Below are 18266 nucleotides of genomic sequence, written 5' to 3'. Positions count from 1 at the left end.
TCTACATTCTGGAATTACCCAACCTGCAGGAATAAAAGAGTGAAGGTGGCGAGTGGGGGGGGGGGGGGGCAGCGCAGTGCTACCTGTCAAACTCAACAAAACATTACCTGATAGATCTAATAGGTTATTTTGACTTCAGATTTTCTTTTTTAGTGCTGGGCAGATTCAATTAAACTGAGCAGGAATCCTTCTGACATCCAATTCGCTCTTGTCAGGCTGCTAAAGCTGTGCTTTAACACACTTTCCTATTACGATGTTAATGTGGACTTTGGCTTTGGGGGAAACGGCAGTGTGTGTGTGTGGTGTGGTGTGGTGTGGTCAGGGTGGTGGGGGTGGGATGGACGGTCACAGAGAATCATTCTTGGTTGTGTATATCAGACTTTCCTGGTTTAAATTCAATTAAGAGGGAGGGGGGGGAAAGAACATCAGAGTTTCCACAACACTTTTCATTATATCATGTACTGCTGCATATAATAAGCTCTGCTTTGTGGATTCACCTGTGTAAATACAACTAAGTCAACCAGCATTTAAAACTGGTAACTGGTTTTAATGATGAGGTTGATTGACGTAGTCTGGCTATAAGATATATAAAATTTGGCCTGTTGGTGGTGCTAGAGGGAAGGCTCAGGGGTCATCAGAAACTTATTTTGAGGACCATGAAATATTCACAGCAAACTACATGGAAATCACCCCCCCAAGAAACACTAAGAGAAATATTCAAACTATATTTTTTTTTTTTATGACTGCACCATTCCATCAAAAAGAAATGTTCTACATTATGCATCATTTTATACTCATTTCGCTAAAATTCAGCCTGACATATTTGGTTTCACTTTGGGATCTCCACTAGAATTTAAAATAAAGTTAGAAGAGATTGACTTTTGAAATCCAAAAATACCTAATTTTTCCGAGAAGATACTGAATTTGAAATCAGGATGGAAAGAGAAAAAACATCAAAGGTTAAAAAAAAGGAAAAAAGGGGGATAATTCTGGTTTAATACAACCTGAATTTTATTTTTATAGCTTTGGCCACCATTTCTATCAGTAATGACAACACTGTATACTCTGTGAGTTAAAATCTCAGATCTCAGCTGCAGATGTTAATGAATCCAGCAGCTACTGTCTCTTCTTTATTAGAGCTGATACTTGATACTGCTAATGTGTATGTTTTGTCATTCATTTTACAGCGTTTAGTTTGTTCCCTATTAACAAATAATGTGTTAGTAATTCACGTGTCGGGAAAATGCAGCGTAACATGTTCAAGAAACAAAAAGTTTGTTCCTTTTTTCTAAATTTGTCTTCCAATCTCTTTGCTCTCATACAAAAACCTCATGAAATCCTAACAGCATGTAATGTGCTCTACCTAGAAACAAAGCTAAAAGAACTGGTTTATCACAGGTTTGTCACAGGAGGATTCTGTAGTGTGATTTTTCACATTTCATTTAGCTGTGGAGGTGTGTTTTGTCATTACTGATCGTGCATTGGCAACCACGCTTTCCCAACATCCCCCTCTCTCATCCCAGTTTTATTGCAACAAAATCTTGCAGATAAAATTTGATTTAAAAACTGAAGGGATCACAAAGCTCAAGCTGTTCGCTGGATCTTGAATTTTTCAGGTGAGTTATGTTATAGCAACATTAACGGTTCTTGGTGGAAAGATAAAACAAACAATTTCTGTCATAACTGAACCAAAAAACTGAAAAAGGGTTGTCTGGGTTCCATATTTAATGAGCCCTGTTTGTAAGCCCACAGAACTGTCTGGATGCGCTGTCAGTTTCTGGAAGCACTCAGTCCCAATGATACCACAGAAAGCAATTTGCATGTCATATCAGTGAGTATCACTTATGAGCAATTACTGTCACAGAGTGAAATTCAGTACATTTGTCTTATTATCTCACATGGGGAGTCAAACTTCAAATTACATGGGCGATTGTTTTAGCAATCAGAGGAGTGCACATTCGAGGCAATTTCAGTTACTGCCTTTCCTTAAAAGTCACTTCTGTTGTGGATGAAAAGCACCTACAAGATCCACATCAGACTGCTGCCTTCAGCCGCTGCAAAGTTAAAGAAAAAGTCACAGTCCAACATCCAGCTGGAGTCATTATAAAATTGGTGGCTGTTAATTTAGTGACCACGTCTCATGAGAGAATTTTTGACGAACCGTCAAACCAGCTGACGCACAGCACAACACTCTGCAGCTCTCCTGGGAGCTTTTTTTTTTTTTTATTTCTAGCATGTTTTTGCAGTTTTGGTTTTAGGGTCATTGAGTGTTCACTCTCATCAACCCCATTTCCAGCAGCAGAAGAGCAGATGTTCTCAGGAACCAAACTGTGATAAACAGACTGTACGTTACTCGCTCAGCAGCAAACAGCTGACAAAGTTAACAACCAGCTGGTGAGGACAGTCGAGCATCTAGGGTAAGAGAAATGTGTTTCTTTCGACATGTTGGTGGAGCCCAAAACAGAGCTAAAAAGAGAATAAACATTATACTAATGAATGGTTGCAGAATAAAACTGTTTTCATTTTACATCGATGCTGTCTGGACTTATCTCAACACGAACGCGTAGCTCAGTCTCCCTTTGAAATGTGCCTGAAATATAAATGATTAATCAGAAGAATGGGCTTCAAAACAAGGTGTCCACAGGGCTAAACAAAACATGCAACAGTCAATCAAGATTGTGGTCATTTTGGCAGAGGGAGAAACGCCCATCTTAAGTGGGAATGTGGAGTATCTCATTTTCATAAGACATGTTGACAGAGGCTTGATTTGAGACAGAGGAGATCTCCTAATTGGATCTTCTAATCTGCTAATTAAGCATTAGTGATTTCACTGGTATGTCTGTGCTGCCTGCAGATAGAGGGGCAATCAGGAATACAGCAGCACGATGTGGGTGGGGTGTCATAAGAGCACATTGGCTTGTCAAGATCCACTTCCATTGCCCACAACACTCTCAGTTAAAGAGTGAATGTAATTAAAGTCCCAATGAACCTATTCATTGAACCTATTTAAAAATGTCAGTTATATCTTTTGCCTCTTGGGTAGCGCACGATGCTGCTTACATACAGAGTGACTTGGACCCAAGATTTATGGACATTTTTTTTTCTTTTTAATGTCAAAAAAGTGTTTGTCTTTATAGAGACAGCAGAGCCATTAAAACACTGAGTGAAAAAGCAAAGTAGTGGGGGTCAATGCAAGTTGAAAATGCAATGATTAAAAACAATGCTGTAAAACTTTGACTTGAGCAGTGACATTTCTGACTTTACCACTCTAATAATGGATCCTGAAATGTGCTGTGCTGTGATTTAAAGGCCTCGTTATTTCTCGTCTGTTACAGTAACTGGAAGAGCTAAAAACAATCTGATCAGGATCAAATCAATCAAATTTGATTTAGCAGAGACTGAGATATTTTTAGTTTAAGTTCCTAGTTTTTGGTGAAGCTAAAAAAAAAAAAAGATGCATCCTACTCCTATTTCCCATAATCCCCCCCAAGCTGAGTCCAAAGGTCCTTTTATGTTTCTTTATGCGTACAATTGATTATGGACCCATTAAGACCATGAAAGAAGATAAATTTACATAAGAGGAAAGGGAGTGACTGTAATGTGACATGAGAGCAGATCTAACACTGATGACTCCAAGTGTCCACTGATAACAACATGCTAAAAGCAAAGACCATAAAGGCAGCTAAGCCAGTACTAGAAGAACATTTATGGCTCCACTGTGTATGGGCAGAGACATCTAAAGGACAAGACGCACTGGCAGTGGTGTGTGACTCGATTCAAAACAGCTTCATCTATTGTTTTCTGTGTAAGCCCACGCAAGTTGAGATGTGTCAGTGCGAGATGATGCACGTTGATGCGTCAGAATATGGCACTTTCCTGTTATCACGTCCGTCGTTCTAATGTTTTCCACTCCCCACATCAGCACATCCCAGCTACCGCACCTTGGCTAATTCCTCTCTCTGTATGTGTGTGTGCTACGAGTGTCGAATGATGTTCTGCGGCAGGTTTGGTACTGTGTGTGTTGCACTGAAGAACTCGCTGACAGCACTGTGGTTGGTAAGAACCCATACAGAGACTTTGTACAAAACAAACGTGCTACAGAGTTCGCAGGTATTCGGATTCAAGTACTAATTTGTGTATGGTCTACTTTGTGTTGCAATTAAATCATCATTAATTGAAATCTTTTTTCATTCTTTAATTTTCTTTGTGCAGCGAAATGACAGATGCAATTAACACATCAACCATATTCAATTTCACTTCACTTTCTGGCACACAATTTGGTGCTTTTAAATTAGAAAGCTCAAACCCAGATGAAAAAGACACTTAGGTAAAGTTGAAAATGAGATTGAATATTGTTTAATTTACACCTGGTCTAGGTGCTTACTTCGTTTTTTTGTGTGGTATCCCTCATGTAATATAAACCTTTGTCCGTGTAATGAATTCCATTTTTGGTGCCAAATAATATGACAATACAGTCATGGGAAGGAAAGCAAATGTTCCAACTCCTTCCAAAAATCAGCCAGCGGAGTGTTATCTCCTATGAAACCTTGCACCTTGCTTTTTTTTCTGACGGAGCTATTCATCATTTATCTAATCAAGGCCGGTCTTCATCCAAAATGTAATATAATTATGGGCTATAACTGTTCTCAGGATATTAAGATGTATCTAGGCCACGACTAGCTCGATAAACACCTTCTAATAATGGCTTTTAGTGGTCTCAGGAGTGACTTATCCTAAAACATTGAGGACTCTCTATGGCTCCCAAGGCCAAATGAGTTTGTGGCTTGTTGTACAGATGCACATCAGTCGTGTTAATGGGGACAGTGTTTGGAAGGAAAAAAAAAAAAAAAAGGAAGCCCAGTGGAGCTTCTCTCCATCCACCAGACTGACTGCCCTTTCTTCTTTCATGCGTGATTATCAACCCCCACGCCCCAACACACACACACACACACACACACACACACACACACACACACACACACACACACACACACACAGACACACACACCACTCCATCAACTCTCTCCTCCCAACATCTAAAAACTCCCCTGGATTTATGTTTGTGGTTGTGAAAGGTGGCCTGAAGCCTGGTGTGTGTGTGTGTGTGTGTGTGCTCATGTTGAATGAGATTTTCCATCTGACACCAGATATCTGAAGATTCCATTGTATTAGAAAATGTAATCTCCTGTCTTTAACAGAGATTAGGTCAAAACAGCTGACTGACAATTAGTGATATGTTCATTATCAAGAAAATGTCATGACATTACTTATCGAAAAAAAAAAAAGGAGAAAAGAAATAAAGTAAAATTGTTTTTAAGCGCTCCAAAACAAAAAATCTTGTCAAGGTCAAAGTCATAGAGATGTAATGTGTTCAGAGAAATGGACTCGCTAAGTCAAGTCCTGTCTCCTCTGCTCTTGGCACAGTGATAATAACAACAGAAGAGACTGTGTACATCCTGGTGTTGTGAGACAGAATAGTATCAGTGAAATGACATCAGGGGCTTTGTGTAGATCTGTGTACATAGCAGACACAGCCCTGGGTGAAGGAACTGTGCCAGGGAAATGAGGGGCTAATCCTGGAAAAGAAGCCTGAGACAATGGCTACATTTACATACACGCAGTAAACAGACTATAGTACATCCCCGGTCAAGGTCGTACTTAGAGATGAGCTGTTTACACGAACCTTTCATACTGTAGCTTACCTCACTAAATCTACCCATTTCCATAAATCAACAAATTTAAGGACAGCTGCGATTATTTGCAGCTTCAGCCTTTTTCCTTAGTTTTTCACCGCTAATTTTATATTCCTGTAGTTTGCAGCGTGCAGGGAACACTGTGACAAAGCAGGTGTCTTTGAAAAGACACAAGTAAGTGTGCCAAAAATTATTTATATGAACGTTTTCTTGTCATAAACCAACCAACTTAAAATTCTGACGTGACGATGACGCTAATTGAAACGTCTGGGAATCACCAAAGTTATCACAGTTCATCCTCGTGGGGACCTTGAATGTCAGGACCAAAATTTCATGACAATTCATTCAATATCTGTAGAGACATCGCACTCTGGGCCATCGTGTACCTTCACTGAAGCTATATGAATGAAATATTCAAACCCAGGACTCCAAAGGCAAAGTTAAGTCATGTAGAGCTGAACTTTGGTGAACTTTAACAAGCAAATTTGCTCCATTGACCAACTGCAAATCATCTTGACAAGGCTGACCTTTGAGGAAATGCAGAGTCCAGCATGGAGGTCTACTATACTAGAACTACCCATGGCCAATGATTCCCACTGCATAACCCACAGGTGGGATCCAACACCATTTCTTTTGCAAGGATGTTTAGATGAATTCTTCTGTGCCATGTTCTTAGCACAGCACTTTCTGTGCCTACCCTGGAAGCTGGTTAGTGCTGATCTACACTTCTGCAAGCTCTCACATACACTGTACATTAAAACTGGCTGCCACCAGCGAAAACAAGGAGTAAACAATGTCAGGAAGACTCAGACGGACTATTATAATTTAAATTTCATGTAAGTGTAATATAACTGTAATGTGTGTTAAAAGGCGCAGTTCCAAATGTGTCGGAATCAGTGTGGACGTGGTCGTAATTTCTTAATTTGGCCTTCGTTGCTCAGAACTGTGGCTGCAAACAGACAACAAAATGCTTCAGAGTCAAGAGGGAAAAAAATAGAATTCTGCCATTATGTAAAGACGGAGGCCCAGCAGAATATTTCCGTCATTATCCCTGTATGCCTGCTTTGTCATGCTATTTTGGCCATCTTTGAGAAGCAGTGTTGTGGCACAATCTCTGTCAGGTGTAGAAACGCTGACAAAAACCTGCAGAGATAATAAAATCCTTTAGCAGGGCTGAGTGCACGGTGCGGGCTTCTAATCCAAGCCTTACCTCAAAGGAAATTCAGACCAGCTTACATGCATGGATGGTGTCAGGAAGAAAAAAAAAAAAGAGAGAAAAATCTGCTGTATTCCACATACAGCTCACATTATAGCCAGAAGTTGTATCAGTGCTGCTAAAAGTGAGTGAAGCCAGCGACAATGGATGATATCCAGGACTGGGATCGTCTCATTTACACAAAATGCTGAGGGTATTTTTTACGATTTTTGAGACAAATATCCCTACAATGACAAATCCCTGGTTGTATCTTCATGCAATAAAACTGGGAAAATGTTTACTCTCACTGTCTTTCAGAAACAGACCGAGAGCTTCGTACGGGGGGAAAAAAGTAAATGGCACAAGAAAGTGACCAAAGCTTTGAAAGAATCTGCTGAGGGAGCTGGAACAGCAAGTACAAATTAGAGAGGGAAAGAGGGAAAAAGGGGCAGCACATCAGTTATTAATAATCAATTCCATTTCCTCTCAGATCTGTTTTTCTTTTTTTTTTCTTTTTTGGAAGACAGTTTATTTTAGGATGTAGCCCATATCCTGTTTTCTTTTCCCTGTCCTGTTGCCCTCCATGCCAACACTGGCCCAGTCAAGCTAAAAGTACAACTGTCTCAGATGAAAGTTGCAAGACTTAGTTGCTGTCATGGCAACGCTGGGCCTAACTGCAAATTATAATAAGAGTATTCAAAAGCAGGGAACATGCAGGTCACATGCCTTGGGATCCTATTTTGCACTATGTTTCAATGTGACTCAAATTACAAGTAAAACGTGAGAAATAATTCCACGTTATAAGCTCATCAGCCTGCTTACAGCTGGTATTAGTAAGCGTCCTTGTTACCTCTAATCTTCCTGCATTGAGATTAATCTACATATTGAGTAGGTGAAGCTGGCAGACTCGTCAACCAACATGACCTGCTTCTCAGGGCAAAGGAAGGAATGTGGGATACTTTCAAAGGGCTGCCACGCTGTTCGAGGTGACAGCCGTTGACAGCCCTGCCAGCTAGGTTAACGTTACTGTAAGAGGGTTATCAGATAGGGCAGAAAATAATCGGCGGGCCGGTCCACCACGTTGGTGCAGACTAAAATATTTCAACAGCTGCTGAATGGATGGCCATGAAATTTTGTACAGACAACTGTGGTCCCCAGAGGATGTATCCTTATGATTTTGGCGAGCCAATAACCTTTCCTTTAGCACCACTATGAGGCTGGCATTTGAGTTTTAAGTAAGATGTCTTCACAAGTATTGAATGGATTGCCATGATATTTGGTACAGACATTCAAGATCCCCACAGAGTGATTTGCACTGGCTTTGGTGATTTTCCATTACGATGGTTTATGACCAAAAACCTGCAAAGCTAATAACACTCCCATCAGCCTCAGTTGTATTTGTACTTAGTGCTAATCAGCAAATGTCTATTCACACAAACAGAAAGATAAAACGAACAACACACAATTTTGACAAAAAAAAAAAAAAAAAGGAAATGGTAAACTGAACCGAATTTGAACTTGAAATCAGTTATGTGGTTCATTATTAAAGTTACTGACTAGAATGAGACATAAAATACCAAATGAACAGTACTATCTTGATTTCTGTGAGTGCATTTGGCTGTACTGGGGGAGATTTACTAACTAATTTAGGGCAGATTACTAACATATTCAATCAGTATAATATGATTTTCTGTCAGCAATAACGCTTTATGTTTATTGTTATTTTATGTATAATTACTGTAGGTAATACGCTAAAACTGTTCTGGCAAGAGGTTTAAAAAGTGTTTGTGAGAGATAATGTGACAGCAGTTGGTGAGAGGCTGCACTGATGGTGCAGGTGTTATCATTTCAGCAGGTAGCAGAGCTGGGCGACAGATGGGGATGATTGACAGTTTGGATTAATGTGAAATCGTCTCACTGGTTTGTGCGCATCTGGTGGCCGAATGCAAACAGTTTTGATAAAAGCAAGGACCTTAAGAAATTAGAAGGAAATACACAGCGGTATTATTAATTATTATTAATATTTCCAAATGAGATTCTGAAAAAAACAAAAACAAAACAAAACTGGTCATTTTTTAACTCTAACATGCTAATTCTCATGCATTTGAACCAGCAATGCACACGGACATAATACAGCACAATGTTTTCAAACGCTTGAACTTGAACTTCCCTGATATTTCATCACCTGCCTGTCTATTTCATCATGTGAAAAGCCAGTTGGAACCTTAGAGGTTCACTTAACTTTCAGCAGGTGGTGAGTTATGAGAGGAGATAGAGATTTTTTTTGGGGGGGGGGGGGCCCTGTTTGTCACCTGTCATACTCAGTTGTGAGTCTGAAACTAATTAATGCAGCATATGTGCCTCATTTGAAGACAGCCCCAAAGGTGGGTTCAAGCAACTGAGTTGCCAGACTCAAATACAAACACATCAATGCCTGTGTGCACACATAAAAACGCACACATACATCTTAAATGAAGGGATTCGACTATGGCACCGATGTAAAATGCTATATAATGGACTTGCCAAAACTAATTCAGAGCACTTTTCTGAGCTACAAACCTTTTCTTTTCGCTAAAAAGAAGGTTAAAAACATGAGTGAGTGGAAAGTGAATGTGGAAAATAAGTTGAAAACTCCTTTTTGTAGTATTTCTTCAGTCGTACCACCCCAGTGACCTCCCTGCCCTCCTAAGAGAATTCATCAAATCCTGTAACTTTCCCTTTCAAAAAACAGCTTTCAGATATTCCACATATTTGTTGACCAGCAGGGACCCAGGAAATCCTGCTTCTGTGTAAACGCCTCAAAATATAGTGAGTGAAAAATCTTTAACCCTCGTCTGTTTTTGATGCTTTCACTCTATTTCTAGGTTTATGATACAATCTGTGTATTAGTTTGGCATATAGAAAATATAGAGTGTAAAATTAAAAAAAAAAAGACAAAAACAGATTTTGTCACTGCTATTATTTTTCTTTTTCTTATTTTTATTTGTCCCCATCATGCTTTGGATAACCTAAACAGAAAGCACAATACTGACAGTGTCAGTCAGTTACACCAGAGCCCCGTTTTTAAGTTGTATATCTTTGCACTTTGGTGGATCTGCACTGTTCCCAGAGACTGAAGAAAAAAAAAATCTAAATTTAATGATGACAAGGCAAGATCTAAGAAGTTCTAAGGGGGATCTTCTTTACATGATTTCTAAGCAGATCTACATATGTTCATCCTCGATGGATATCAGAGAATCTGCGTCATGTTCTGTTTGTTCAGATTTGACTGAGATATGACTCCAAGAAAGAGAGGCCTGTTTTAAATGCCAGTTCCATAAATGAGGTTAAACAGGCCGAGGTACTCCAAGGTTTAACAAAGGCCGAAACCATCTCATCACCATCAAACCGACAAATTCTTTTGTGTGCACACAATCATCAAACTCATGTTGTAACTGTCAAAAACATGCCGCTGTGTCCCTTTAACCTACTCATATGTCGCGTGGATGGTGAAGATGGCAGCGCCATGTGTCCCTTTGATAGTCTGTCAACCCAAGTTCACCTGTGCGCTGCACTCTCTGAAGTCTGCGACAACCGTGTTCAACTTTAAAGGTTCGCATTTAGAATGTGGCCAGATTTTCAAAAACGTCTCTTCCTCGAGAACACACAACAGAGATAAACTTCTCCATTAACAAAATACTTTCCAAAGTTACCTGATGGCAATATTGCACATTGTGTCCTTATCATTTAATGAATGCCTTGTCTCTTTAATGACGTCCAAATGTGACAGCTTAGTCCTTGGATTAAAGAGGAAAGTCCTGTGCTTCATCTCCCACAGTCCCACTGTGAGCAAAGTGGCCATTAAACTGCTGTATTCCTCTGCACTACTAGATCTCTGAGCGCTGCTCAATTATCTCACTACTTTCACACGCTTGCTGACAGCCGTGTTGGCAGGTGTGTCCTTTCCAGACGCTCTCTCTCTCTCCAGATGGGAAATTAGTCAGTGCAGCTAGCCATCAGCTAAAGCAACTGACACCTTCCACCAATGTGCCCTTTCATTAAGAGTGAGAAGATGGAGGTGAGATGAGAAGAGCAAACGATGGTTGGTGGAACATCCACCACCAAAACGCCGGCTCTGAACTACCGAGCACTTTTGTGCATTTTTAGAAACATGCTGCTAGCAGGGAGTTGATTTACCCCATGCAGGCTACATGATTGAAAGCAAAGCCCTGATTATTGAGTGTGGTGTTGATGGGCACTATTGTCCCAAAATGCAGCTGGACAAAAGTGACAAAAATAGTGGTAATGGCAAATAGCTGCCACTCAGAAACACAAAAGAAGTAATGCGTCCTTGTGGAACAATTTTTACTGGCTCCTCGGGAAGTTTTAACTTTGAAATGTTCCAGAGTTACAGTTTGATTCATACTGGTGTATGCACGGTACTCTGTGTTATTCAACTGACAAAACAGTTCACTATTAAAATAAGTGCATGCTTCACAGTACTTCAGTGAGGGTTTGCCTGTGTTGGTCAAAATGTGTGGGGTCATAATTGTGCTAAGGCTTTGTCATCAACTTGTTTGCTCCTTCCTTTATAAGGAAGAGGAATAGCTTTTGGTAACTCTGCTATTCTACTGCATGAGCATTTACTGTATGCAGCTCTTTCTATAGTTTTTGTTTTGCATGAAGGCCTTTAACTCTGAGGGGTCTCACAAGCGAAAATGACTTTGCACCACAAGAGCTTCAAAGAGCCAGAAGTGCAGTGGAGTTTATCCACATGAATAATAAAATCAGTCATTATGTCCAAGTTTTTACAGTTTCTGGGTCTCTCTCATTTCAGTATTGGAGCTAAAGCTTAATTTATAAGAACAAAATGTTTCAACACCCACTTCTCCAGTCCACTGGCGGCTCATCTCAGAGCCTCTTCTCGCCTCTGCTGCATGTTTAATTTGTTCCCTCCCTGTTTCTGCCCTCCATGCCTCTTCCCCTCTACCTGGGCTATTTTAGAGGGAAATGGACAATCTTGGGAAGAACCTTCAAGCTCAGTAGTGCCTCAGCTTCCTATTTCTTTTAGTCATGACAAGCGGGGCATCACTATGGCAACAACATTTGAAAGGCTATCGGGAACCAGCCAGTGCTGATGATTTTGGAATCGCTCTGAGTTGGAAGTACACACATGAATTAGCATTTTTTTTCCAAACACATCTGGATTTTTGAAGATTACCTTGTTGACAAGCAAATTATTAAATATAATTTTAAATGACACTTAAGAGGAGCACTAAATGAATGGCTTTCTGAATTGATTTAGCCAAAAATAATCACAAGTTTATATATTTTTAAATACTGTTTTTTTTTTTTTTTTTAAATACAGGGCGTTGCCAGATGTAGTTGAAGTGTGTGCAATGAGAGGTGTGCAAGTTTTCTTTTTTGCTGGCGCTAATGAAAGAAATGCATGTATATCAACAAAATCTTAAATTGTATCCAAAACGCATTGAGTGCACAGAAGTCACAGAAGTCTTGCTTTGAAGCAAGGTTCGCAGGTGGTTTGTTTTGTCTTTGCGCTGTGTGCAAATGTGTAAAACACAAGGAAAGAAAAAGAGAAAATGAAGGAGGCCTACTGCCGCTCACAAGTCAGACAGTTAATACCCATGTTCATGGTAATGAAGGAACATGTCAGTCAGTGCAACGATGTGGCACGTCATTGTGTTTTTAATAGGTTTCAAACAACAAAGGAGGTCTGTGGCACAGAGGAATAAGCTATTTCTCAATTTGGCTGCACGCACAATATTAGTTGGATCAATTCCCTCATTCACCTATTCACACACGTGCACACACACACACACACTTGATCGAACCGCCAACCCTGTGATGAGTGGATGACCCCCTCCACCTCCCGAGCCTCAGCCACCCCTCATTATTTTGATTAAGTGTGCCAGTTAGTCAGAACTGTTAATAATATTGACTACTGTTAATGCAACCTATTAACTTGCTCTAATCAAACTTATCTGTTATTATTATCATTAGCTGCTGCTGTGTTTCCACAGTGTCAGGCCTCAGTGAAATGTGGCCCCCGATAAGCAAATTAAACAGCTAAGAAAGTACTGTTACAGCCTCGCTGCAGTTTTCTCCATTGATTCTTTAATTTCATAACTTTCTTCACTACAGCCGACCCACTGCGACTCTATTCCTCTGGGAAGAAGTGCTGTTGATGTTATTATCATTGTATTTCCAGTCACTGACTAATCAGTGTCAATATTCATTGAATCTGGGCTTGAAATCCAGATCAGTACAAAATGATTCACTATTTATCGAGCTGCTGACTATCTTTAGTATTCAGGCTGGGCTCCCACGTGGGTGGCTAATGAGACCTCTTCTGAGGACTGTGTGTGTAGGTGTGTGCAGACTGTGCTTGATTGACATCTGTGACTCTCCTGTTTGTTTTATACCTGTTAAAGCGGAGCAACTTAAAACTCAATGTATTAGCATATGGACAAGCATTAGGGGAAATGTTGAAAAGAAAGTTTTTAAAGTAATTTGGAAACCGGTCTAAAATTTTAACTAGAGAACGTCAGCCTCGATACCGTGAACATGTCCAGACCCATGGGTACTCAGACGTTATTACTACATTATTATCTGAGTACTCACTGCTCATGGGTTGAACACACCCCGCTTTGAACGTGGCCTTAATTTTGATCTCAATTTAACACCTATAAAGTTTTGCGACTGCATCTTGCACAGCCGTGACACTATTGTGGTGACAGAATCTGTCCACAGACAGACAGATATATAAACACCTGCCAGAGTATTCAAAACCACCTCTGTGGTAGGTCCCAGTACAGTGGGTGTCTCCAGGATCACACTTTGCCACGATGGCATACCCACACATACACACACACAGACACAAACACACACAGACTCACAAGGTGAAAACAATACCAGCCAAGCTGTCACGGCTGGTAAAAATTAAATGTGTCAAAGCTTGAGTCTTTAACAGTGGCAGGAACACAGCATGCTTTAGGTTTGAGGGAGATCCAGGGAGCAGAGGATTTGATGTGTGACAATGTTCATTTTGCAAAGAGAGAGAGAGATTGGCTCAAAATGAGTTTGCACCTCTGGGATGTTGCAGTGAACAAGACTAATATGAACAGGACTTACATTTCATCTGTATTAGAATTAAATTTATGTTGAATTCTGACCTTGATTATTCTTATATTAAATTACATAACATCATATTCTCATATTTACAGTAAGATCATTGTTGCTAACCTCCAGAGAGCAGCTGCGTCCATGGTTTTAGCTTCTGAAGGGAAAAGGCACAGCAATGCTTTCAGAATAAAACTGTTTTAACCTTCAAGGACAAATGAACATGATTAATTTGAGGTAGTAAATATGATCAATATGTTGCGAGCTCGTTTTTTAAGGTCATATCTACATCATGAAATGCTGTTGATATTTGCAAGAGCAAAACTAAAAAGGCATTTCACGGGTTGTCAGCTGGTACAAATAAACTGCCTGATATTTCCACTGAAAAGCCAATTTCACATCAGCATAAGTCTTATGGAATAAATGAATGTTAATTATATTTAAATATTCGATACAACACCTGAACCTTCCACTAATGTATATTCGCCAAATAGCGTATGCATATTAATGAAATCCCACCGTGCAAATCCATTCATCTGGTTTTAGTCCATCTTCTTTTGCCCTTTTCCAGTATTTTATGAGAAGAAAATACTGTAAGAGAACATCCTTTTTTTTTTTAAACACATCAAAATGTTATGTGAGAATACATTTATTAGTATCACTTGGCATTTAGATTACAAGTGTGCTTAAATCCTGTGTTATGAAAGGTCTGATATCTGCTCTTTTTGCTTTTACTGTACACACAGGAGATGTAAACAGTGACAGGTTGTGAAAACCTATTAAGTGTTTCACTTAACAATTTATTAAACTTTTACTAAATAAAAGTTTTTGGCAACAGTGGAAACAAGTTGTAAACATAATATTGACATATTATTGTCTTTTTCATTTGATATGGTGAACTTGAAAGCAACCAGTTGCTCATTTACACATCCAGCAGTTACGGAGCATCATTAGGTTTCTGGCCACCTTCTGTTCACTCTTTTTTTTAAACCCTGGTTTTGGTCTCAACTCCTGAGGGAAACATCTGACTCTTTACCTGCTAAATGCTCTGCTGTGTTCACCAGTTAGTCTCTAACAGTGTCTGTCTGTTGTTTTGTGCTGAGCAGGGAATTTTGCTATGACAGCACTGAGAGTGAACCAGAACATTAAACTGCGAGCCACTGCGACAGTTAAACAATGAGCTGAAACTCACTGTAAAGCTCCATAAAGCCGAGGGAGTCACCTCTTTCGCATTGTTGTGTTGTTTTTACATCATCATCTGATACATTTTTCAAAAACTACTGATTAAAAATTGAAGATTGAAGAACTGATAATAAGTTTAAAATGTAATTTGGGAGAAACAGAAGCTACATTCAGTTTACGAAATTTTAGTTAAGTTAAAAGAAGCACCAAGTATTGTTTTGATAGACTGATTATGAATTGATATACAGATGAACAGTCTCATAACACTGATATCAGATCAGTGCCACCCTGACACTTAAAGGCTACACTACCACCTGCACTGGCACTGTACATTGGCATCAGACTTGTCCAATATGGAGGAAACTCTTGGGTGCACTGGGCTGCAATTTTAGATTGAGAGCTCTGGATATATTTTGAAGACAAGACAAATAAATAACTTACTTAAATCTAAACAGCCACTTTTAGCAGGCTGCTGAAGATATTTTACTGTTCGCTCAAACCTAAAGTTTCTTCTAAAAATGCTTTTTAAATGATGCTTCACACAGCTTGTTACCGGCTTTGAGAACTTGGTTCTGTACTGCTGCTGTTCACTGCTTTTAGTCCAAAGCACCATCTAGTAAAACTTCCAGTAAATATAAATATCATATTCATGATGCATCACTGCAGTTAATTACTAACATTTAAAAAATGATTATGAGTTGAGACACAACATCTGGGGCAACCATTCAAAAGCTCATAAACACATCTCACAAAAAGAATGAATAAAGATGAATAAAGCATCTGTGGTCTGGCCAATGCAAGCTGCCAACATCAATTACAAGGAGGAAACCTCACTACTGCTGCAGGCGTGTCAACACCATGTCAGGAGGCACTTCAGTGGCCTGATATCCCACTAGAATTGCTGTGCTCTATTAAAGATGCCGACTTATGCTGATGATCATTGAATACATTCATTCATGCATAGATAAGAAAATATTTTAGGTATCACGATAAAATTACAATCTTAAAGCTTTATAGATGCAAAATGTTTTTTTAACTATGATTTTCTTCCTTAATATGTAAACTTATGCAAAAGGGCAATTTAAAATCTTTTTACATTTTTCCCCTCAAATCTGGAACTGAATGATTTCATAATGACTGCTCCTTCTTTCAATTAAAAAACTAATGAAAAGAGTTATATTAAAAAACTCTAATCAAATCAGTTATGATATTGCAAAGGGATGTGACAGTGAATATCATATCCAATATGTAATGCCAACTCACAGCTCAGTCAGGGGATATTTTTGTTTTACACACGTGTTATTTTGAAGGTTTTCACTATCATATGATAATCCACTGCAAATTGTTTTTTGTTCAAACAGGACAGTGCCCAGCAGAAAAAGTCCAAGAGCAGTGGAAAGGTGAAATAGCTTAACCAGCCAATCAGCTAATTTTTAGAATTTTTTCTGTATCTGAGAATCATTTGGAAAATAAATCCAATCACCTATTATGAATCATGTTTAAAGGCATTGCCTTCAGTAAAAAGTCTATATAATATGGAGTTGCACAGACCCCTCTATCCCTCACTTATGCTTAAATTTGTAAACTTTGTTCTAAAGTCTTCTGTACAAGAGGTACTGTGACTCATGCCATGTTATGTCAAAAATTTTCAAACTGCACGAGAAGAGCAAAAACGTTCCCGTCTCAAAAATGTCTCTGAAGTGAGTCATCATAATTTAGAATCCAAAACAATAAGATGACTGCTTCTAATGTCTTTTCTTGGAGGCAGTTATGTTGTTTACATCCCACTCCGCTCAACAACCCCTAAGCCCATCTGGCCCTGTCTTCTGTTTTGATCAAATCTGACCATCCAGTTTAAATAAACTAAGAGAAAATGCTATCATGTAAATGGAAGTATTATCTGGCAGGCAAGGATGGATTACCAACCAGGCAAAGCAGGAGGTTTCCCTGGGGCCCAAGATCCTCAGAGTCATTCTGTGTCTCTTGGTTTATGGCAATTCCATTAGCGTGTTTGTGTTGTCCACTTGTGTGAAACTTTATGTGGTCAGATACCTAAATAACATTCTGTTTGACTAAATCACCACAAACAGGGGGTTAATGGGGGCCCACGGCTCATTTTTGCTCTGCAGATCCCTAATTTGGTCATTATGACAAATGAGTGAAGTCAGTTTGAAATTTCTTGATGGAGCAAAACCGAGCACATGCTTTAACGAAAGCTTGTGACCACGCGTTCATGAATTCGCTCACACAAATTATGAAACTACAAAATAATTTAGGAAAAAAAAGGGGGATGCAAATTAGGCAAAATGAGAAAATGGTGTGTATCATTTTCATTCACATTAATGAAAACGAGTAAATGAAGTCTATTTTTGCCTGCACACAAAATCATTTCATGCTGTCGATATAATCAGGCCTGGCCTCAGAGTGGGTTTTATTCCTCTGTGGCACCTTCAGGGAAACAGAGTAATTGGTTAGTTGGAGCAACCACTTCAGAAGTGCAGTTCCAGCGAGGAGAACTTTTGGAAAAAAAAAAAAAAAAAGGATGTTTATGGGTGGCATCAAAAGGCATATCAATTGTGATCAATAAATGACTGATACCAGGGACACAGCTTACATTTCCAGGCTGGGCAGCCTAAAATAACAATATCTGCTGTGCAACAGTAAAAGTAGGCATGCTGCAGAGACAGGATACACTTTAAAAAAAGAGACATAAAGAGGAAAGTAGAGATACCAACCATGAGCTGCAGGTTCAGTGCTGGGCGCAGTATCTGAGCACACAAGGAGAGGACATGGCAGTTGTGGAGGGAGGTGTGGAACAGGAGGAACAGCATGCAAATAAAGGAGAAATGGGGAAGGAGGCAGGGAGGGAGGGAATGGGGTAGGGGGAGAAAACAAATGACACCCATAAGCAAGCATTCAGAAGACCAGAACATGACAAAAGACATAAGGCTTACGGGAAATCAAAGGGAACCAAAGGCAGTGCAGAGATAAACAAAAGCTTACACACACACACACACACACACACACACAAACACACGCACACAAAAATACACTTTCCACTGCACACACTGGACATT

At 39.5% G+C, this 18266-nt stretch overlaps 1 protein-coding gene across 3 annotated transcripts in view; it reads right to left on the bottom strand.

Moving 5' to 3' along the window:
• cadm1a (cell adhesion molecule 1a) overlaps window positions 1-18266 on the bottom strand; it is a 317402-nt gene that overhangs the window by 7709 nt on the left and 291427 nt on the right. For 2 of the 3 annotated variants that reach the window (XM_041051345.1, XM_041051346.1), the window contains one exon: window positions 17925-17957. The exons of the other annotated variant lie outside the window; for it this stretch is intronic. In XM_041051345.1, the coding sequence (XP_040907279.1) occupies window positions 17925-17957 (33 nt within the window). The remainder of the gene's footprint in view (window positions 1-17924; window positions 17958-18266) is intronic. 3 annotated transcript variants of the gene reach the window in all.

The sequence above is a fragment of the Toxotes jaculatrix genome, chromosome 12 (assembly GCF_017976425.1).
Source record: "Toxotes jaculatrix isolate fToxJac2 chromosome 12, fToxJac2.pri, whole genome shotgun sequence".
Lineage (NCBI taxonomy): Eukaryota > Metazoa > Chordata > Actinopteri > Toxotidae > Toxotes > Toxotes jaculatrix.
The sequence above is the reverse complement of the archived record's forward strand: the minus strand, read 5'-3'. Positions and strand labels throughout refer to the sequence as shown.